General features: G+C 43.0%; 2 protein-coding genes and 1 long non-coding RNA gene across 13 annotated transcripts in view; 1 reads left to right on the forward strand and 2 right to left on the reverse strand.

The window, feature by feature from the left end:
• The window catches only part of LOC149702121 (uncharacterized), a 69,913-nt gene that overhangs the window by 11,938 nt on the left and 34,310 nt on the right, over positions 1-23,665 (reverse strand). The gene's annotated exons all lie outside the window — the stretch shown is intronic.
• The window catches only part of LOC149702122 (uncharacterized), a 41,507-nt gene that overhangs the window by 8,226 nt on the left and 9,616 nt on the right, over positions 1-23,665 (forward strand). For all 3 annotated transcript variants that reach the window (XM_089865931.1, XM_089865933.1, XM_089865932.1), the window contains exons 2-4: positions 1,209-1,399; positions 20,591-20,697; positions 22,900-22,989. In XM_089865931.1, the coding sequence (XP_089722057.1) occupies positions 1,209-1,399; positions 20,591-20,697; positions 22,900-22,989 (388 nt within the window). The remainder of the gene's footprint in view (positions 1-1,208; positions 1,400-20,590; positions 20,698-22,899; positions 22,990-23,665) is intronic.
• LOC149702123 (uncharacterized) lies at positions 12,984-20,623 on the reverse strand. 2 transcript variants are annotated; one of them, XR_016381691.1, is made up of 2 exons: positions 16,110-20,623; positions 12,984-16,027 (listed from the first exon to the last, which is right to left on the reverse strand). XR_016381691.1 is itself a non-coding variant. In XM_089865937.1 (2 exons), the coding sequence occupies exons 1-2, from the start codon at positions 16,392-16,394 to the stop codon at positions 15,915-15,917; spliced, it is 411 nt and encodes a 136-aa protein (XP_089722063.1). In that variant the 5' UTR covers positions 16,395-20,623; the 3' UTR covers positions 12,985-15,914. The 2 variants fall into 2 exon arrangements, 1 of the variants encoding a protein (XP_089722063.1); XM_089865937.1 differs by having other exon boundaries at positions 12,985-16,040.

The following is a 23,665-nucleotide window of genomic DNA, read 5'->3' on the forward strand; positions in this document are numbered from 1 at the left end:
ATCTGGCGCCCCAAAAGCATGGCCTGCCATTTTATTCGTCTTCCTTTATGCCTACCTTATAAAGCTCGATTGTTGGTTGGAAAAACGGCGTGGAAATTGCCGCTAAACGATTTGCTTTTTTGCCGCGCGGCTGCAATGAACTCGTCGACGTCTCAATCAAGGAGAGCTGAAGAAAATCGCCGCGAATGCGCGCTCTCCTTGAAAGCCTATACTTAAGGAACTTATTTTCCCGCCACGCTCTTCAAGCAAGCCCCACTCAAAACGGCCAATTTCCTGCGCCCCAAGATACACCGTGATAAAAATGTCTGCGAAAATTTCTTTATAGCTCTTTTATTTCATCGAAAACCCAAATCCGTCCCTTTTGCTTTAGAACCGAGTTGAACCGGGGTAATGATCGCGTCGTCCGCGTTCTTTAATTGAACTTAGACCCAACATCTTATAGAGAGCTTTCAGATGGGATAGTAGTACGTCACACCCTCCCAAGTCTTACCGCTGTTTTGGTAGCTTCATTCCTGCTTTAAACCCACCAATATGGCGGCGTAAATTACGTCACGAGACTCAGCTCCTTCTCCAACTGAAAGCCCTCTATAATTCTGTCTGATTTGAAAGTAATCGGATCTTCTCTCTAATTTTATAAATCCGAGGCTGGCTTAATTATTAGATTAGGCGTGACGTCATAGGCGTTGCTTTGAACTTTGCGCGTCTCAATTATTTCGCGCTAACAAAGCGAGCGTCTCCGATTTGGCTCGCTTAATTCCGAGGTAACGCACCAAGCAAGCACCCCTTTAGCCAGCGCGGCCCCTTGCTTAAAGCTAGCACTCGAGCAACTTTTAAGGGTGTTTTCTCTCTTCGCCGAGTCTCGTCTCTAAACCGACCTCTCGTATCTCCGGGGTCAAAGCGTTAATGCAAATGAGGTCGGCGGGGTCAGCGCCGAGGTCAACTCGAGGCGGCGGCGCGTGGGTTCATCTCCAGGGTATTATCTTCTTCTTTAGGAGGAATTTTTCTCCGTTAAATCCGAAACTAATTTTAGTCAAGGTTTCGACGCATTTTTCCATTTTCCATTTTATACCTTCGACTCGGGAAGTTGCGATTTTACGGATCATCTTTTTTTCTTTCGCTTAATTTGTTTGTAGTTTTTTTTGGGGGGTTCCTAAAATATTTGGGCGAATTAAGACGAAAACTAATTTTTGAACTTTAATCTTTGGCAGCGTCCGAGTTCCTCCGAAAGACGGTCAAACGAAATCGAACCCGAGTAAACGACACCGGGAACGCTTGAACGCCGAACTGGACACGCTGGCCAGTTTGTTGCCCTACGAACAGAGCGTCCTCTCCAAATTAGACAAGCTCTCCATCCTAAGGCTCAGCGTCAGCTATCTCAGAACCAAAAGTTACTTTCAATGTAAGTAATATTGACCTTTGCCCCTCATTTTAACCCCGCGTGTCCCAATCAGTGTTGCGATCTTGAAAATGAATTTTAGCGAGCTGGCACCGCGTTGTAGGATGACTTTGGTGTGTGTCGGCGGTGTGACGTCAGGCGCTCGCGTTAATGAAACTATGTATATACTCTCTGATATCGCGTGATTTGACGACATAAACTTACACGTATTAGAAAAATTTACTTTTCAATCGTGCCATGGCTAGGCCGCGCACTCATGCAGCATCGTAGCCGTGACGTAATAATAATGCCGACTAGCTCACTTATATTGCCGGGACTATACACGGATATTTTGACTGTTCAACGATAATATAACGTGCCTCGTTAAATCGCAGCCACCTTGAACTCTAAAAAATATAAATAAATATTTAAGCACGAATATCTAAATTTAGAAAAAGCTATGAACTGCAGAGCTAGTCAACAAAATACCCTGGCATTCAGGCGTCAATCCGTTTTAGGAAAATAGATGATACGTCAACGTTATATTAGAGTTCGTTTCAGCGCCTGAGCCTTAATTTGAAACTGATAGAATTAAGGTGGTCCAGGTCCAACCTTTGTTTGTTGGAAAAAACTTGGTCGTGGTTATAGGTTTTTGGGTAAGGGGTGTGTGTGTTAGTGTAAGGGGTTTAGGAAGGTCGGTTACACTTTCTTTAATTTTGGTTCCTCCGCGATAAACTGACAAGATAACTGGGAAAACGCCCTTATTGGCGATTCAAGGCTCGTGTGTCTGCCCCCCCCCGGGCGACCCTCTTTTAGAAACTATACAGGACGCGGGGTATAATTGAAGGTACGATTACCAAGTCAAACATATACTTTTGCACACGTAATACGCGTCAAAATCCATATCAGGTCTTGGACGGTCGACCTACCTTTCAAAATGAAAATATAGGTTTCGTACCATACCAAAAATTTTTGATCGGGTTACCTTGATTAATTTAATTTAATTTAATTTAATGAACTGAACTGAATTAGTAGGCATGCAGGCTCGCGGAAATAATTCATCTCCGTTCGGATGTAAACACGCGTTGAACACGAAGATTTCTGTACAAGGCTCGGCCCCCTCAAAGGTTCCGTAAATTTCAACTTTCCATTCATTAGACCGAGATAGAGGCCCTTCTTTAGATTTTACGAGAAGGTCAAAGACGGAAGGTCATCCCCCTCTCTCGCTCTCGCTTTAAAACGGAGCGCGGCCTAGAAGAAGAAGAAGAAGAAGAAGAAGACACTGAACCAATTTTATAATCGAATAAATTAGACTCGAAACAAGGTCTCAAAACAAGACCGGTTAAGGCCGCGATTAAAGTTCAACATCTTTATCGCTGTGTTGAAACTGAAGAGATTGCTTCCTAAAAAATCTAATATTGCTCGACTCTTTTGGGCCCGTTTTTAATTTCCCCACGGATCCGAGGCTAACCAGTCTTGACCAAAACAATGCCCTTTAATTGTTGAATGCGGCTCATCCATTGAACTTATAATAACTGTACCGTCGTTCAGTTATTCAATATTTTGCAGCGTGACTTGATTCGATTCGATTCGATTAAAATAGATTTTGGGTAAGATTGGGACGGAACTAAAAATGGGCTCGCATTCTGTAGACGAGACTGAATTAATTTGAACCGGTTTTTTGCGCGCGCTACGTCTATACTATTTTGGCGCGCTCATTTTTTATCCCCTCTCTCTCCTTAATAATCGGAGGATAATATTAAGAGATTTTATTTAGTTCCTTTTGCATGTACGGACGGTCTCTGTTGTTGAAATAAGGCAAGATATTGTATCGCGTCAGACTATAGCATCGTGTAATTTAATCCGAATTTGGAGAGAAATTTACTGTTTGTTTACAGTGGGGTTGCCGTTGCCGCCGCGTCTTAATGCCACTTATTCTATTATAGACCCGATTTACGAGACATACTATTTGAATAGACCTTGCTAACTTAGGCGCTCTTCTCCGGGACACCACGTATAAGATCCCTGGCTCCTCAGCACGCACTCCTTAAGACTTTATTTTATAGAAGATCGTGATACGCTAATAAAATTTAACTCTCCTTACTCGCTATAGGAATGAGGAAAATTCACGCGCTCAGCTCTCTTATATCTAGTTTTTATATTCAATATCCCAAGTTCAATATCGAACGTTGTCTTATTTTTTAATCGCCAGATAGAGAGGTTAAGCAACGACAATATCACGAGTTCGTAATTAAGATACGTTGGCAATAAGCTTCCGTCGTTCTCGAACTATAGCTCGAGCTGTAAGTCTCTCAGTTGCATTACGAACTTGTACGGGTATCAGGGTTCATACAAACCAGAAAAACCAGGGAAATAAATTGTTGACAAAAACCTAAGGGAAATTTAGAATTATTAGTAAAATTCAGGGAAATTTTCGTCAAACAGGGGCCGAGTAACTAAGCAAAATGTTCATAAACATCCCCTCCGTAGGATTAAAATTACACAAAACTTTGGAAGGCTCATAACTCAACTTATGTTAGTGTCTCGCTTATTTTTATTAGGTTATTTTTGATTTTTAACAATAAACTTTGGAGGCTTGTAACTCTGGTTCTACTAGAGATACGGGGATGTCCTTTGAGTATGTTATAGTCCAATTTGTCCCCCATCCAACCATATTAAAAACTTAGCGCTACGACAAACAGGGGCCGAGTAATTAAGCAAAACGTAAACAAACATACTTCCCTCCATAGGAATAACATTACACTAAACATCTACTAGAGATAGAGATATGGGGATGTCCTTTGAGTATGTTATAGTCCCATTCCCCCTCCCTCTTCCTTTGTTAACATTTGCCCCATACGATACTCCATATACGGGAAAACTCAGGGAAGTATATGGGGAAAAACCTGGAAATCTCAGGGAAATTTTTTTTGGCCCAAAAGTTGTATGAACCCTCGGGTATACGTCATACTATGGAACATATGAAAATATATCAATCAAGTTTCGCATTAATTAAGAATCCTTCGATCGTTAGTCGTATTTAGTATTCTATAAAAAAATAATCATTTCCCGCGTTTGTACGAATGTAAATGCCTTATGTTTCTAGTATTGCGTGTAATAATGATAGAGCATGCAGAGCCGTTCTATAGGCGTTGACGTGGAAGCTTGGCCTTCGTCCTCTGTCCATGCAAACTAAAATAATAGCTGCTAGCGATAGTAAATTCGGGTGTCCGCGTTGCTGCTAATTATACGTGTCGTGTCCTACAGGTGGTGCGACGAGTTACACTATTACAATCGACCTTATACGTATTACGGGACAATTTCCACCCCCCCCCCCTCCCACCACCCTGGAAAACGAATAAATACGAGAAATTATTTCATTTTCACCCAGTGCTAAAATTACAATTTTTCGAAAGTCCCGCGTTAAGACTAACTGTCGAGGGATCGCTCACTTTCTAGGTGGTGAAACGAAAACGATGGTGAATTAGATACGAGGACTTTTGGGGTGTCCGTCCCCTCGTTGATAAGGTTTCTATTTCGGCAGCGGCAGCGGCGTTGTTAGGCTCGAATATATAGTAGCGTTGGTCCGCGAAAATGATATCCGGTCGGTGGCTGGAAACGCGGTGCATGAGAACCGCCGCTGATATCACCTGCTCGCGAATTTAAACGCTAAAATTGTCTCCTATGGCTATTTCGAGAGAGAGAGACTCAAAGTCTTCCTTCGCGAGAGATCAGCAGTCAAAAACAATTAAAAAACCATCAAATGACGCGCCAATCTCGAAGGGCCCCCCGGGCCAATTCAAAGGGCAACCGACAACACTTCTTCCACGTAATACGAGACCAAACCTAGATGCGGCATTCTGCAAAACTTAATGAAGATCGAATTCCGATTCGGTTTTCTTACTCCGAATGACTTTTAGGTGTCAGTTGCCCTTTAAAGAGATGTTAAGTGTATTGGTCCATTTGCGGGATAGTGACTGGCTTTCTATAAACGATGATATTAGGTACTAGCGCCGCGCGATGAGCTGCGTTCTATAATTTCATTGGGAGGACATGCCGCGCTATTACAGCATGCACGCTTTTGTATTTATAAGTCGATTTATTGCGCTGAGCTGGGAAAGATGCCTGACGATTGTCTTCGACTATAGTTCCCCTATATAGTTCCTCGAGAGACTGATGCGGTTTTGAACGCGTCACGAGTTGGTATAGTCGTCATCAAGAGCCGCGCTCGGTAGCCACTCCGTGCTGGGATTCTTCATTTTTTTCGATTACAAATTATTACAAATCATCAATTTCATCGCGTCTCTTAAAACCCCTCATTACTCGCTTGTTGTCCGCGAATGAATCATTTTCAAAAATGCGTTTAACTCGATCCTCGGGTCAATCGCCGCGCATTCGGAAATATCTCAAGATCAAAACGAAACAACCATAAAATCTTCTTTCATTTTTCGAGGAATTAATTTCTTAACCTTTATATATAAATCTAACCCTTTGCTAGGGCACGCGCTAAAATTTATTAGCTCTAAAATTGTGGTCGGGTTAAGGATGGGATGGAGGATTTAAACGAAGTCTATTCAATTCGGTCAACTCGTAAAAATGAATGAAGGGGGAAAGATAGCTGCTGTTGGTTTCGGGGCGGCCAGTTTGACCTCTTGACTCGGTAAAAGTTAAAGCCGGTTGGGTTATATTAAAGCATTGATAAATGTTCAACCACGAAATAGACTCATCCCGGAGTTAATCCCGTGACATGGCCATTGACGATGTTCCTATTGTTAAAGCACCACCAGCACCGTCCCCGAGCGGACCCCGTGTACCCGCCTCGCTCGCCCGGGCAGTCCATTTCCGACATGAAAAGAAGTGACTTGGCGTGACCTCGGAACTACAACATTGATATTGATATATATTCCTTATAGTTAAGCCTAAATGCGGAGACACTCATCCCATATACTTGTCTGCATGGGCCATGGGATGCCGCTCCAGAGAGCCGAGTACGTTCAATTACTACCAAGAATATTTAACCAGGAGATTATGAGCATCACCATGTGGGCATCGTAGCTCGCTTCAACTATGATTTCTTACGGTTTTATTAGTTAGCGTTGTCATTATTCGTGTTATAATTGTAGGATATTATTGTACCAATGCGCGTGCTATAGGCATTCCACAGTTCATTCGCGATATGATAGGAGGGAGGGGGACGGTTGGTTTGAGGCGATGTAAACGGGGCCCGCGCCGCCTAGCAACCATCTGCTGAGAAATCCAGCCATTTATAAACGCGTGGATAAACACCCTTCTGCCTAGTTCACTCGGCCAAGGCGAATACTATTTTAGGGATACCATTAAGTACAAGATTGTATTAGGGTCGCAGCCATTGAACGCATTCGTTTTTGGCCGGGTGGACCGACTGGCGTATTATAGCTCGAAATGATAAGCCCAGCACGTGCGACTGACTATAGAGATACCCTTAAAATCTTGACGCGATTGAAACGGGGGAAAACTCGTTTCCCACTGCCCGGCCGGGTTAAAGGCGAGCTGAGACGTCTCTGTTCGTGAAAACTCCTGGCTTAATTTCGTCGAAGCGTTGTAATGAATCGCAATTAGGGGTCCATTCTGGCCCACCGAGTCACTGCGAATTACGATATCTTCGGCGGAAAGGGAGATACGAGGGTGACCCGGATGGCGTATCGGGTCTAACTAAGAGAACCGCTGCGTGGATGCCACAACGGATGTCCTTATCGGCAGTTTTAACGAGTGGGCATGTCCACGCGTCGAGGAACACTAAGTAACTGTTCGCTTAACATTGATACCCGCGCCGCCCGTCCCGAATTATAACAATTACAATAAGCGTTTTGTTATCTATACGTATCCCAAATTATAACGCTTTACTATTCAATTTCACTCGAGAACAATACAATTACCAATCTCTTATCAATAATGATATAGTTTAGCTACAATTCAATTTGGCCTTAATACTTCCATGCCTGACGACTCGGCCAGCTTTAAGGGGTCGGAATCGGGGTAATTAAAAAATGGGTAGAAAAAGACCGCGTATTTGCGCATTACGATAAATACGGTTTAAAACATGTTTATCCTAATGGTTTTATACGCGTAATTTAACACCCTTAATTAAAATTGTTTTTCTACTTCTATCCTATATCGTAGAAAACTTTAGCCTAATAATAATATTGTGGCAATTAATCTGACACGTGACGTATAAGGTGCGCGATTCACCATGAACTTCAATGGCGGCCTCCTTCTAAATAAATGACGATCAGTTGTGACGCTGTGAGCCTCTTAGGTAATGAATTTATTAAAAATGACTGTTTTTAATAAAATAAAAACACCTCACCTCACCTCGCCTCGGAAAACGCGAGGCGAATTGGGGGGGGGGGATGATGCGCTGGTCTTTAATTAGTTTCCTTATCAAGGCAGCACCATCCCTTATCCTTATTATCATACGAAGCTCGCTTCCCCTGGCGGAAAGAGCCGTCAATCTTGATCCCCGGGAGGGTGAACTCAAAGTTTCGCCGCGCTGATAAAATCTGGCACGAGCTCCAAATATATTTAGGGTTGCTCTCAAGTTTTAGAAATAAAAATTCTTCCATAAAGAAAACTCTACTTGGCTGCTCCAAGAGACCAAGAAGAAGCTATCAGAGCATCTGCCAGCGTAAATAAAAGCTCAATATTTTAGGCGCTTTGCTCGCTTGCTCACTCGCTTATAGCGTGTTCTGTTTAACACTAAAATCGAATCGACCAGGTCTCCCTTCAAACCTTGCCGCTTGCTGGACGAGCATGGTGGTAATTTGATTTTGTATCTCCCATAGTGGACGGACGACTTGAGATTGGGTCAAGGGACTTAAAACGGGGTTGGTAGGTTTGAAACGCGCTGCAAAGTAACTTTAGATGGAAGGTCTTGTTCGAATTACGATAAACGGCTCGAAATATATTTCTTTATTAAATATATTGGGGTTTAAATTTACTATGGTCATTTCGATGGACTTGTTTATTCCGACAGACGATGCATGGGGACCTGATTTTGAATGACACTTATGTCAACCCAAAGCGAACGGGCCGCTTTCTAGTGGACTTGGTCGGGTCCACGCGGTAGGTATTATCCTAAAAAGGGGGAAAGGGGGCAGCCTAGGCGGCGGCGGCGCGGGGCAGGTGAAAGTGTTACGCAATATTCATGAGCGTAATATTCACCCTGCAGCGCTCCGCCAGTAATTACCGGGCTCTGTTTTAGCCCCGCTTTACTCCGTCCCAACCCGAGAGGGTAATTCTTCGTATAGCAAAGGCCAGCTATAGTCATCGAACCCCCGATCTTGTATTTTGTTATTGGGACGAACCGGGCTAGCTAGCTCTTGGGGAGAATGGGGTTCGAGATGAAAATCTTCAATCCAGACCAGGTTGCTCGCTTATAAAGAGTGTGCATGGGGTTGTATATCGGCCAGCACCCCACTATTAAAGCTAATAAATACTCCAACCCTCTCTCTCTCTCTCTCGCTCTGCTCTCCAAACTATATAGCACGCGAAAGGGGCTCTCGAAAAGGCTTAAAATAGTTTCGACAACGTTTTCTAACTTAACCCAACTTATCTGCCCGTCTTTTAAGCCAGGGTTCATACAACTTTTGGAAAACAAATTTCCCTGAGGTTTCCAGGGTTTTCCCCACATACTTCCCTGAATTTTCCAGGTTTTTCCCCCTATATGGAGTTTCCTATGGAGCAAATTTTAACAAATGAGGGGGGGCAAATATGACTATTACATAATCAAAGGACATCCCCGTATCTGTAGTAGAACCAGAGTTATGAGCCTCCAAAGTATAGTGTAATGTTAATCCTATGGACGGTATGTTCACGAACATTTTGCTTAATTACTCGGCCCCTGTTTGACGCTCAAATTTCCCTGATTTCCCTGAATTTAATAAAAATTCGAAATTTCACCGAATTTTCCCTGAGGTTTTTGTCAACTATTTATTTCCCTGATTTTTCCTGGTTTTCCAGGTTTGTATAAGCCCTGTTAAACGTACAGTCAAATTTTCCGATATTACCAGCCGCTCAAAGATGATATATAATAATACTTTACCTTTCTAGTCTTTGAGCAGCAAAAATTTCCATCCGCTTAAAGGGTATACAGACCTACTTTTTTTAATTTTTCTTGGCAAAATATTTCGCCTAGACTTTGTAGGCCCTCCCTTCAAACGTATATTAGTATAACTTTCGGGTTGGCACGCAATCTGGCTGTAACATTGTTCAACTCTACTTTCCTAAAAGTTTCTTCTTTGGGTCCATGCAGCCAAAGATAAACTGAAAGAACGCGCTAGAACAACGACTTCCCCCAAAAACCAACAATTGAAACTCAAAAATTCCTGGATTAGAATCTACCGGGGAAAACTTCTAGCTCCGATAGAGAAATCGGGTACTGACCCGCCTTTAACCTCGGTAGACACTCTGACTGAAAACTGTCTACGAATTGAAAGTTATAGTCGTACTTTTAATTTTCTGACTCGGAAGACAAGAGTTGCTTGGCGCTGCTGGTGAAAAAAGACAGTCGCGTAATCGCGTTGCAGTTTCGTGTCCTCGGCCCGCCTTGGTCCCATGCACCACCACGCGATATGGTTTTCATCACGCGAGCTTCGACTAAAGAGCTACGCGACACGAAAGGACAATATATGTGTGTTCAGATTCATCTACATTTAATTGTTAGTCAAATTCGTCTAGGTCTTTCGAAATGAACACTTTAAATTAAGCGCAGCTTGGAATAAACATTGTAACTATAGAAATTCTAAATATTCGCCTTCAAAATTTATGAACAATTTTATCGCGGCCATTTTTCAAAATGGCAGCTTATATTTGGGAAAGAAAATTAATCTTTATTTTCGTGTTGAATATACTTGTTGTTAATAAAGGATTGGTTGTCGGTCGGGCTATATAGATATAGTTAGGGCCACTTATCGGAAATACATACCCGTATAAAATTATCGATCACTTAATTGATCAGGGCTCTATAATGGCTTGGCTTCGGGGCTACCTTAGAGGCCGCATGGATCAATTTTTTGAAACGTCACATTCGAATACACGAGGAAGTAATTCGCGAAACGCGATACAACTGCGGGCTGCATGCAGTCTCTAGAACCGGCACCGGCATTTTTATTACGATTTATATCGTAAATTTAAATTAATCTCGATAAGAAAATTCAATCCCGCCGATTCAATTCCAGATCTAGCAAAAAAGCTTCCCACGTCAATCGCTATCTTTCAATCTTTGTTCCGTAGAGTAAAAGCACCCGACATTCCACGGAGTAATGGCTCCGAGTATCGTAATCTCATGATTGGCGTTCTTCTTTCATAGAAGAGAGATACGGCGGTGAATGGATGATGTTAAAACCCGTCGCGAAAGTATACTAGTTTAATTTGGTTATCGCGTGTTAAAAGTGCACGTTGGCAGCGGGGTGCCCTCGACGGGAGCTCTTTCGCCGCTCCAAGCTAGCAACGGGCGGTCCTACCTACCTACTTGACGCGCCCGACAACCAACAACCTCCGTACCTACCGTGTCTGGCCGTACTCTACGAGACAATAGCCATCCATCGACAACCTTGACCCCGCGTATACCTAACACCGATCTTTAACCTTAAAGAAGGCAACATCACCGCGTCATTCAACAACCTTAAGAGATCAACTTGATCCGCCGCTCTAAGACAGACGCGTACCCATTCCGAGGGGGTCCTCAACCCCGGCCATGACGTCAAAATTTACTACTAAATAGCAACTTTATTAGCGATTAACTCGTAAAGATAACGAGGAGTTATTTAAAGCGAGTTTTCCCGTATCCCGGCCGATAGGGTTTGAATATTCGTGGTAATACGCCAGTTGTGGTTATCCCCACATTCGCGGGCTAAGATGTTGGCCAAAATTCATTGAAAACTGCCTGGCTGTTTTTTTCTTGGGTGGTATAAGTTGTTGAGTGGGTCTTGTGGATGGCGTGTTGTTTAGGTTTTCTTTGGTAAGGGGGATGGTTGGCGGTCGCGTGCCGAGCGCGTTAAAAAGAGGTCTGCGTGACCAAAGGTTTTTCGCGTCGGCTCGGCCGCTTCGACGCTGCCTACCTGGCTGCCTGGCTCGCTCGCCGCTTCAAACAGCTGATCTCTCTCTGAGAAACTGCAACGTTTTTCATTTTGGCATATAGTGTGCTCAGCTAGCTACTACTACAACTACGGTACAACTAGACTCGCGAAGTTAACAGGGCGGAATTCGAAATGACGAAGCAACCACGCACTCGATCGAAAGAATTTCAATTTTATCGTCTGTCACGAACCAAAGAACGGACTCCGTGTGTCGAACTATCAATCGGATCAAGGGGGGCCCTCTCGCGTCGCGTGTGCAACCCACCCACCAACGTTACAATCCGGCATTGTTAGGCAGCACTCGTCTATGGAAATCTTCCAAGCATAATGTGTTTGTTACGATAATTCTTAATCCAACAAATCATTATAGGTTGGCGACAATCTTATTCTTATCTTCTCGCGGAATGATCTGATCCAGTCAAAGATAAACCTTGTCAACATGAAAACCATGGCAGAGTTAAGACCCTAGTCGCGATGTAATTCTTTATCAAGTGTAGACGCGTAATCCCCCTTTAAAATAAAACTCCGTAGAAAATGCCGATTACATTTACCTTGTAAAAACTTGTATGAAAATAATTGACGAAATTTTCATGATTTCCAAAAGCCGCCGCGGCTACAGGGAAATAGAATCCGAAAATGCGGGTCTACAGACACCAAAAACGGTGTTTATTCCGTGTTCAGGCTGAGCGTACCAAATAATAGACACGGCACGCAACGTTAAACCGACTTTTGTATTTATTAATCATCCACCAGCTAGCTTAGCGCTCAACCAGATTTGTCTCCTTGTGAAAACCAAACATGGATGATGGCTCGCATCGCCATTGACCAAAATACCTAGTGTTTAGGACTTTACTTGAAAGAAATTTTAGCCGTAGCAGTCGAGTTAGAAACAAATCAGAAGCGTATTACCTCGAAGTTGATACCCTAGAAGAAATTTTAGCCGTAGCAGTCGAGTTAGAAACAAATCAGAAGCTTATTACCGCGAAGTTGATACCCTAGAATAGTAACTTCTTGCTAAATTTAAATTCGATCTGTTCTTAGAAGTGTATATCTGTCGTTATTATAAATTTTAATCTGTCTGATTACGGGGGGGGGGGAAAGGTTGATAAGGGGGGGGCTGATATTCCTAGTCTTACATTAAAGAAGCGTGGTATGGGTGGCACGAGATAAGGAAGGAAGAGAGGAAGGAGAAGGTGGGTGGGGGTCACGTGGCCGGAGAAGCGGATATGGAAGTGGGAGGAGACGGTGATAGTGCGGGGGAGGTTGTTATACCGTCCAAGGCTTAGTCGCGCTTACAAGGGTGCCGTGGATGGGGGGGGGTTACGAAACGGCACCCCTCCCCCCTTTCTTCCCTTTGCCAACTTGGTTGTTCCGCGCTGTTTGTATAAGGGGGAACAGCGCTGCTGCTGGGAATCGAACAGTAGGATGGAACCCGCCATGCAAGCAACCGACCACGCCCCCTAACGACCAATACCCCCTCCCCCCACCCCCGCTCTCTCTCTTTAGGAAGAGCTAATAGCGAAAATATAGTAACTACCATATTTCCTAGTTCCGGATTGGGAATATACGAGACTCAAGTTACTCAACGGGGAAATCATTCTCGTTGTTGGTTACGACGTTTTAGAAATCGGGGTTAAATGTATTATTATAGGCTGTCGATAAAAGTTGTACGTCTGTCCCTGTCGATTATTCCTCGGAATTATATCGTCCCGTAGCGCCCCTCGCTCTTTTCAAACGTAATAAGAACTAGAATAGCGCCGCTGTATCCCAGAATGCTGCTTAGCGCCTTTAACCGACTATTTTTAATCAAAGAAAGCTGATATCTGTTGGGATAATCTCGACCCTAAGAATTTTAAGCGCCTGTAAAAGCGTTCTACCCGCAGCACACCCGAGTATCAGGGAGAAACTCGCCTAAAGGGGTTCAGCATTTCATTCGGCCCAACCACCAAAATCTTTTTAATTTTTGAAAAACTCGTTTGCCCATTGCATCCTGTATAAGTAATACCGAACGCGCTTGACCTAATCAAAAAGGTCATTTCAAATCTTGATAGAAACAACACGGTGTTTATCATTTAGCGAATTTGAGATTAAACACGATAATTTTATACAATTAAATATAACGATGGTATTGTGGCGGAGAGGAGATTTCCGTTAAGTAGATGGGATCGGAGATTAAGGCAACAGCTGTTAAATCTTTAATAGGGGGGGACTAAATCGATAAATATCAGACTGGAAATCGTTTAAGAGCTATAACCGATAACGTACCGCGGCCTGCGTGGCTATCCCATTGCGAATACCCATCGTCCCCCTTAATCTTACCTTTTTTTTTAATAAAATAGTTTTGCACGCGTGTTGCGCCGCCCCCGGGCTTCGGGAAGGGGAGGGGGGGGGGGTTAAGTTACTTACTGTAAGTCTAATAATGATTATATAGCTCGCGGGTCATTTAAAGGTTATCATAGACTGTTTTAAGGGTCATTTCTACCACCGAAAAAAAAAGATCGGCCTCCTCGGTGCTGCTACTACGCTTCTTCTTCTTCTTCTAATCATTTTGGACACGCCCCCAGTCGTCACGAGATCATCTTCGGCTTCACGCCACGCGACGTCACACGCGCTACCTACCTGCCTGCCTTCTCCTCGTAACCCTATCACGCCGCCATTGTTTTCCCCAAACCTCGATCGTGAAATGCTCTTTTCACGTACGGCAACGTATCTCGTACTGGTCAGCCGAAATATTTTAAAGGGTTCTTTCAATCGCGGCGAATCTCCCAAATTGTTCCAGGGTTGCTAGAATAGTCCGAGAGTTTGAGAATTTTAGCAAAGTCGGGGAGTTCGATTTTAGTAAGGAAACTTTCTTGGGTTTTGCCGCTTTTAGGGGTTTGAAAGATACAATATCTTTTGTAAGATAATTGTCCAAAATAAGAGTTTGCAACAAATAATATTTTAAACATTGACAAATCTTTTGTCAGAGAGAATTCCTCATTCCTAAAACCCCATTTCCATTTTAATTTTCTTGACCAAGCTCAGTTTGTGTATAGCATGTGACGCGCGTAACCCGATACATTCCGTAGTATCTGTTGTAATGGCACGCGATTGTCAACTATTGATATTGGCTGATAAATAATTAAGCGTCTTGGGTTGGACATGACGTGACTGAAACTATCGTTGGTCGCCCGCGTACCATCATCATCGTAAACCCGCGATCATGTATTGAACCTTTGCTGGCGCGGGTCGAGGTTACTGGATCGAAGGCGCGCTGGCCGACTATACTTTCGCGGTTCTTTTTCTTGGTATTCGTGAGCGTCGAGTGCGTGACCACGTCTTTCTCGCTCGCTCCGCATTCTGCGTTAAAAAAGCGCGTAACTCCACACACACGCGGTGGATATTTTACGCGACAAAAGCGACTCGATCACGCGATAGCCATAGCCATAGCCATGCAACGAGGAACAACTCTTTCCAGCACCCCCATTTACATTTGCAGATCGACTTAAAGCACGAGATCCAGAGCAATCATCGTCTATTCCGCCTATATAGTAATTCCAAAAATTTTATCGCATCATACACTTAATTTATTACTGTATTGGATTGTAATGGACCTTTTTTTGTCACAAAAGTCACAACTTTTAAGTTAAAAGTATATAAATGACGAATTGACTCGACTTCGACGCAAAGTGTCAACGTTGAACAACCGTACGTTTGTCGTTGCAATCGTAAGTCGTGCAGCAATTTATCAAAGTTTTCCCAATTTTGAATTTTTAGGTTTACCCTGATCTTAGCACACCTTTGTAGTTATTAAGAATATTATTGCGATCTAACTGTTTAATTCGGACAAGTGTATGGTTTGCAACTTGCGCGTAGCTATTGAGATTTAGAAAGAGAATTCCTTTTTCCATTGGCACAAGTGTGCTAGGTCCTTCTGCTCCACGTTGTAAATTGCGCGCTAAAGTTACTGTCATTCGGCCCTCCCCCCGTGGCCTCCACTATACGACAAATCTGAGTTATTCGTTCAATCTTGATGCCCTGGCTCGCTTGATAGTCGTCCTTTATTTCCAATTTTAGATGAGGAACCGTCTATTTCACTCCGTAATCTCCTTGAGATATAATCCCCTATTGTTCCTCGAATCATTTCTAGTCGATTCGAAAACGCCGCGCGCGAGTTAAACTGCGGGCAATATGGATTTTTTTATATTTTAGTTGGGGGGCCAACTGGGGCAATTACGCTTGTCAATGGTAGTTGGGGCCATCGATCAGAATGAGCCCCCTCTCCACTCGGCCGGGGGGTTCCTTCCCCCGCAGATCTATTCTCCCACGCGGCGAAACGATTTAGGCCCGCGTATAATACGTCCACCATCATCGCCACGAGGGCCCGACCGACTCTCTCTCGCTTACCTGTCCTATAGACGACTTCGACGGAAATTGCCAGCCGTTTAAAATATACCTTTCGTAAAGCCAAAGATACGTGATTCGCCGATAGACTGATTTGGCGTCATATATTTCGGGTTGAACCAAGACCCCGTCGCGTTAAGATAGTCTGGACTACCTGGAAGGTGTAGCTGGACGTTTGAACGAAAGTAGTCCATTTGTAACGTATCCACGTTGAAGGATGTACCATTTCGATTTACCTTTGAGGAACGATAACGGTTTTGAACTATATAATCGGTGAATTCGTTCATAGCGCCGGAAAGGTCTATCCTTATAATAATCGTGGTGTAAGCGACCAATCTATTTCCAAAGATAGCGCGTCGACTGTTCCTAGCTCGGCCGGCTTGACGAGACTGTACTTCCCTCGGTACGCTTAAATCAATCTTCTTCCTCATTTTTTTTTGTAGCAATAATAGGTTAGGCGATATTTGAACTTTTTTATAGTCGTGTATAGCCAGCCATAGATAGCCCCCCAAGTTTTCCATCTAGCGCAGTCCATAAGTGGACTTCATCTTCCTATTATATAATTTCCCAGCTAAATATATCATTTATTTAGCTGTAAATGAAACCATTATTACGTAAACAAAATCTTAATGCTTACAATATTTACCTCTTTGTTACTCGCCTTATTCTTTCTTCCAATTAAATCGCTTCTAGGCATACGGGATTAAGGTTTCGGTGTAATATTTCTTTCGGCGTAATTTGCTTTTTGGGTATATGACGCGGCCCGGGGGTAGGGGAGGGGGCAGGGAGGAGAGACACTAATTCGCTCGCGCGACAAGAGAAAGAAGGTATTTTGGCAAAATTATAGGACAGGCCTCGGGTTTAAGACAAGATTTATATTCTTACCCCTCTAATGGCCGCGCGACCCCCCTGAGCCAAAAAAAATTAAAACGAATAGAAAAAAAAGGCTGAGAACGGAAAACTCAGACCGCGATCCCCTCAACAAAAAAAAACTAAAAAGAAATTATTAGACTTTCAATTTCCTTTGGGTTTGGAGCGAAAATGTTTTAAGTCCAGAAAGACGAGGTTCGTTTTAGTACTCAGGGATTTGTACCAAAATTATTAAGGAATTATCTTTTCACCGCTGACCAAGGGTCATTTCACTTGCAGGGAAATCGGTTGGAATAAGAATTATTTGAATATTCGTCTTTGTTTAACTTAGGTTGTGAATGGAGAAATGTTTCAGCGGCGAGTTAAGACGTTTTGTTTGGGAGTGCGGATAGAAATCCAAATTGGAGCGTTCTTTGAAGGTTCCAATATATACCGTGAGAACCTATAGAAAATTGCACTCTTAAAAGGCCTGGAATATCCCCTAAGGAAGCTGCTCGGTTCTTAAGCTTTAAAGAGTGTTCTAGGTGTTGTAAAATAGTGGGGGTCACACCCTCGGGGAGGGGGGAGAAGGGCCGGAGTGATTGATTCGAGTGGAAGAAAATTTATCTAAAAGGGAGTTCACTTTTTATTTCTCTCTCGGTTCTAATACGACTGGCGTAGAGTTGAACTAGCTGCACTAGCGGGGATCAGGACCGGGGGGGGGGGTCCAAAACGAAATTAAATCCAAATACCTGGAATTGTGGTGTTCGGGAGAGAAGAAGAAGAAAAAAAAGAGCTTCTAACCTTTTTCTACAATCTAATTAATACTCTGAAAACCTTAGATGACGTCATTCGAACCCAGTTTAATTAATACCCCTTATATTAATTGCTACGTAGCGCCGATAAACCTCGATCGTCAATTTTTTTATTATCGAAATCTCTTATTTTATACCGTAATAAATATTTTAAATAATAATTAATCATTATGGATAATTCAGGGTTGTCGCGCGAGTACCTGGAAAATATAAGCGAGTTTCAAATACGTCAGAGAATTTTTAAAATAGTGTAATTGCTTGGTTAACTTAATTTTTAAACCCGCAACATTTCGAAGTCAGAGCCAGAACTGCAGCATTGTGGAGGGACAGAGGCGTAGCATTTTCAATTCAACGCGTGTCTTATGGGTTTGTTTCGATTCGCGGTACTTATTTTGTCAATGATTGCTTTCGAATCGGTGCTGCACGCACTTTGAATGTTGTCGTGTCCTTTTCTTATTTCCATTTGTCTGATTGGGTGTGCTGCGACTAAAAGGCCATGCAGAGCGCTCTGTCGCGTTCCCGAGTGACCCACGCGTGCCGTTAAAAGCGTCGATTACCAGCTAGAATCTCTCTTCGGCGCGGCTTTGACCATAGATTGAATCCGACACGGATGGGATAACTTTCCCGGGATCTCTTCGACGACCAGCCTAACTAGTCTCCCTCGGGTCCTCCATCCATAAATAACGCGGGATATACGCGGTTAAACCCCCGGACAAGCCACCAAAACAAGCCGTGCGTCTACATATCCATACATTAGGATATGTAACTCGAGAGTACCTTAATTTACACTTTGTCGCTCTTAGCTAATTGAAATCCGCGCCGGTTGCCCATAGAGTGACGCCTGGAGTGACGAGTAGTACTTGTTAGGTGTCAGTCTGGATTTGGGCCGCGTTAAACAAAGACTAGGTTTGTCTCTTCGCACCGATTAACTTAGTAACTTAGGCCTAACGAGCCCACCGCGCTTTTCAACTGATTAACACTTTCGGGGCGTAAATAGAGAGACTCGTATTTTGTATTATAACAAGCGCGGAATTTATTAGGCGAGCGACTCTGCATGCACCAGTTTGGCTTGGCTTTGGGTGTGGCGCTGAAGCTTCCAATTAGCGCGTACGAGAACTGATTTGTCACGCAGAACCCCGTACATACCAAACTCTTATCCGCATCTCCTTTTAAAAGATATCGTTAAAACATTATTACGTATTCAAATTAGTCGAAAGAAGACGCTTTTTCTTCTTTAAAGTAGGAAAGAAAATATTGTTAAGCCTAAATTAAAAGTGTTTTCAACTTATGGCTTAAGAATTAAGTTATTGAGGCATTTTTCTCGTCTGGAAATGAAATGAAATGAAAGGAATGTTGAAGAGGCCAATCGATACTGCGAGTAACTTTGTTTCAAGCTCTCCCAAACATAATAACAAAATATTCAAATGGCACCGCTTCGATTGAGTGATAAAAAATGTGGTTAGAATTTGACTTTGATATATTATTTGGTCCGCGCGGCGATTAGAAAAAAACAACCCCGTGCTTTTTATGTTGTCGGTGGTATCGCTCTCGAATCAGGGAGGCGTGAAAGCCGACAAGCGTCATTTAACCACTAGTGATCTATATCATCGCTTTCAGCCTAATGCGTCTCCGGTCCCGAATACGTTTATTAATTAAGATATTAATTAATAAAACGTCGTCTATTCTTCGTGTGTGTAAGTTGAAATGGACATGCAGAGTTCGAAATGAATTCTTATTGGAGATAGCGCAAGCACGGTCGCTCGTTCGCATGGAGTATCTTTTTTGGGGGAGCTAGCGTGGGTCTGACGCATCGCGTAACCCTAGGTGACGTTTACCTGCCCGTTGCCCCTGGCAACCCGATCGACCCGTAGGTATAGCTTAGCCCCGTGGCCCGCTAACTGCCTTACCTTATACCCGCTGCTAGCGCTCGAGCTAATCTGGCCGCCATTCAGACGTCTCCTACATTCTCTTTCCAAGCTAGCTCACGGCGGACACGAATAAATGAAATTTTCATTATCAGAGCCCAAGGAACAAACCCATACCAAAGATAATCGCTTCCCAACAGAAATCTCCTACATCCCCTTCGCCAATCTGGACTAGTCTTTGGACCGTCCGTGGGCTCGGACACGCCACTCTCAAATTCCTTAGCCCGAATTGTCCCCTAGCTGACACTAAAGACTCGGGGTCAAAATTCACGCCGGGGTGGGGGGGGACATGTGGGGAGATACGGTTTGAAATTACACCGGAGGGACATTGATTATTCAATTGGACAGTGTCCGACCCCCGGCGTACATTCGTCTTCTTAAATTAGGAAAGGATTATTCCGTAGACCTATTAAGGAATTTATTCCTTTTATGGATTTGCGTTCTTAATTTGTTTCGACGGACTGGTTCGGGTCATGTTATAGCCAATGAACATTTTGTTAAACGTTTGTTTGATTCGAATAATCATCGTGTTTGACTGAACTTGGAAGTCGTAGACGGTTGTTAAACTTGAGAAGTCAAATTTAAAGAAGCCTCTTCGATCGCTCAAAATGTCGTTAAAATATCATTAAAGTTCTTTTTTAGGTAGATAGCCAAAGAAGAACCTATAAGTTACGTATATTACGCGTGGGTAGGTCGAGTCGCGTGAAGCGATGCTTTCGATTGCGCTTGCAACCCGTAGAAAACCTAATTACAAATACGCTTTAATACGCGCAACCAGCTCCATATTATTAAGTAATTTGTTTTGTAGACGATCATTGGCGCGACGTTAATTCGCAGGAGTAAATATCAAATATATTTTCCGTGTTTACTTTTGGTGTGTGTTTAAATTTCAAGTATAGACGTATCTGGTCAATGACTCGTTTCGAAAATACTTCTATATCGAACCTTGCATAATTAATCCATTAATTGCGCGCTTCCACTTTTCCCTACAATGACTTAAAAAATAATTAAATTGGCCATCAACAAATTAGTATTTGTTACGTATTTAAATTTGCAAAGATTAATTAATAGTTCATGTTAAGTTTAATTTAATTAAATAGGAATGTTTGTTTTTGTTTGCGTTGACAGGCGCGTTGCAGCGGGAGAAGGAGGGAGTGACGTCCTCGGAACACAGTCACAAAGCCAGGGACCTCTTCTACCCGGAAACACTCATGGAAGGAGATCTCATTTTACAGGTATTTAACTCGATTCCTTGAAATGAATTAAATTACTTAATTAATCTTGATTAACCCTTCCTTCCTCCCTCCATCTTTATATATATCTATCAATATATCATCTCGTATCATGCGCTTAACCGGGGGGGGGGAGCTAGGCTAATTTACGTCAAGATTGTTTTGGTAGGTGGCAGCGCGCAGCGGGTGGTTTTAAATAAATTCAAGTCTGCACTTTTCACGACGAATGAATGTCGACTACCCGCCGAGTTGACCTTAGCTACCTGCTTCGCGCTCTTATCATCAGCCACCCACCGTGAAACCAACTACCTTGGGTGTCACCTTATTACGCGCAAACCAGGCTATAGCCCCGGAATCGGATTTCAAAACAATCTCTCGGCGATTTGAACTCCCCCCCTCATTAACTGACCAGTTCTTCGTCAATCAATTATTTGTAAACTACTCTGATGTAAATTGAAAGTGGTGTTATATTCGTTGGTGTATGGGGGTCATTCATTACTAGGAAAGCGCGTTTACACGGGTTGGCGCCTTTCTAAAGAAACTCGCCTCGTTTATTATCCATCTATATGACGGCGGTCGGTGCATGTTGGGCCTCAACAATGAAAAGCTTGCCCACTTGACTCGACGTACACCCGCCGGGAGGTAGCTAGGCTATTCTCACCAACTTCCAGAGTTAAAGGCAATTACTCTAATTTCAAGGGATACTAAAGTTACGGGCGACCCGAGAAGAAAGCGAGCGTCGCAATTGTTAATAAAGCCAAGGAGTTTTAGAGTCCCTTTTCGTGTTAGAATAATTGTAGAAAGAAAAATGGAGTTTCTCCTTTTGAATTCTTGACCCTGAAAATATTTCTCTTTCAAATCAAAAAGATTAATAGATACTCGAGAGAAACGTAAATAATTACGAAATATCAATTGTAATCTTATATAAAACGTTTCAACTCGAGCCCCGGGGACCCCCCCCCTTTCAAGATTCGTATATCAGGCTCGATAGGACAACGATGAACGGCCATTCAAAATTAGCTCGAAATTGCGTAAATTTTCAAGATAATCCCGCTTGTATCATTTCCTCGCGCCTAGAAGATGATAGCTGGCCACGGCCAAAGCGTCCAGCAGTCTTCCGTTGGTACCTAATAGGTTTTTAGTATTGTGGGAATCCGCCCCGAGGTCTACTACTTAGACGTCTATGACGCTGTCTGAAGTTGGCATCGAAAGAATCGTACAGAGATAGTCAATTCAGCCTTTAATGGAGATGCCAAATGACTCGGGTCTCCTCCAGGCGGGCGGGCGGGCGAGCCCACCTACCTTTTGGCCCGATGATTTATGATCACTTAGTCTTTTACCGTTTCCATATCCTAAAAACTAAAAGAAGTAATTCCGCACCGAAACTGAAATGGTACATTTGGGTCTAGCCAGCCCGATCGCTCCTGAGTCCTGACCTGACGGGTAATACGGTAGTCTTACCTCTATACAAAATATAGTTCCCCATCCTTTTTTAGTCGTTGGTTGCCTGCGGGGGAAGCGGATGAATACGTAAGGTTAAACCCCATTAAGAAAGAAAGAAAGAAGGAACAAACTGACGTTCGGCATATATAGTTCCCCTTTTACCGAGTCAAGAAAGATTCTGACATTTTCGTAGAAGCTTTTAGGGGGGGGGGGTCACCCACTAAGAACGCGGGCGTTATACGTCGGACAATGATGCACCCTATAGCCATCCGACGTAAAGTTTAGATAGTCGAAACTCACGCTAACTGATAAAATAAAGGGAAGATATAACGATATCAATCATCTCAACAAGGTTAGGCCTAATTGAAAGGTCTTAATTAATTCAATATTGAAATTAGGCCAAATTGCGGAGAACAATTGATAGATAGTCCTCGCTTGATGGAAATTAAGACCGCGTCTTGGACAAATAAGCCTTTAGAAAGTTTGGCGTTCGTTTTTTTAGTATCCCTTCTCGCGTGCGTGTAGATGTTTCTGGCCCTTGAGACGCGATGCTCTTTGAATTAATGGTTCTATGTCTGCGGCGAATATCTATGTATTTTTTCGTGGTAACGAGAGGCACGAAGCTCATCTTCTTTATCTTCTTCCGAAGTCAACTCGGTCTTTTAAAATTTTCACACGCTGCAAAAATTTCATTAAGTTTACGAGTTATCGTTGTTCGCTTATCAATTACTTACGAGTTTTTGTTTTTGTTGTTATTTACAGGCGTTAAACGGCTTCCTTTTGATATTAACGTGCGAAGGGGAGGTCTTCTACGCTTCTCACACCGTCGAAACTTACCTCGGATTCCATCAGGTAAACAAAAACTAGCTCATTACGTAAAAAAGGTCATCTACGTGAATGCCGCGATTGTCAAAAAAACAAACTGAAAACCCGTATGAAAGTTGAACGTCGCTCGCGCGTGACTCGAAACTTAACCTTTCTCGAGATTAAACGAATTAACGCCCTTTCTCCAATATTCACATTTAGCGAAACTAATCCTTTTGAATCGCTGATGGTGTGCCTTTTTCCCCCATCGAGAGACTCGCCACTTCGAAAGAAAAATTTAAACCCGAATGAGTTAATTTAATAGTTATAGGAAATGTACGTCGAATTCTCTTCGAATAGCGGTTATCCCCTCGGTCGAAACGCGTTAATTTGTCCGCGCCAGACTTTTCGTGGTTTCTTTTGGAAATTTGAGGCGTACGCCCAGCGTCTTACTCGCTTATCTTTGATAATAAGCGTATAATTAAGCGCCTATATATGTAGGTAATAGACTAAAGATCGTTTGAAACGCAGCACCTGCCAAGAATTAAACCAGTTATGTTTAAACTTTCGTTTAACCTTTCAACTTCGTCATCTCAAAAACTGAACAGGCGTATTTATTCAATCTCCGACCTCATTTAAACTCTCATGGCAAAATGAATGAAAGAAATTTTGGAATTAAGCTCGCGGCCGCGTCGTGAAATTTTTCCGGAAATTATCTGACCCC

Source organism: Phalangium opilio, unplaced genomic scaffold (assembly GCF_054372755.1).
Source record: "Phalangium opilio isolate 3A_F unplaced genomic scaffold, DU_Popi_V2 ptg000017l_1, whole genome shotgun sequence".
Classification (NCBI taxonomy): domain Eukaryota; kingdom Metazoa; phylum Arthropoda; class Arachnida; order Opiliones; family Phalangiidae; genus Phalangium; species Phalangium opilio.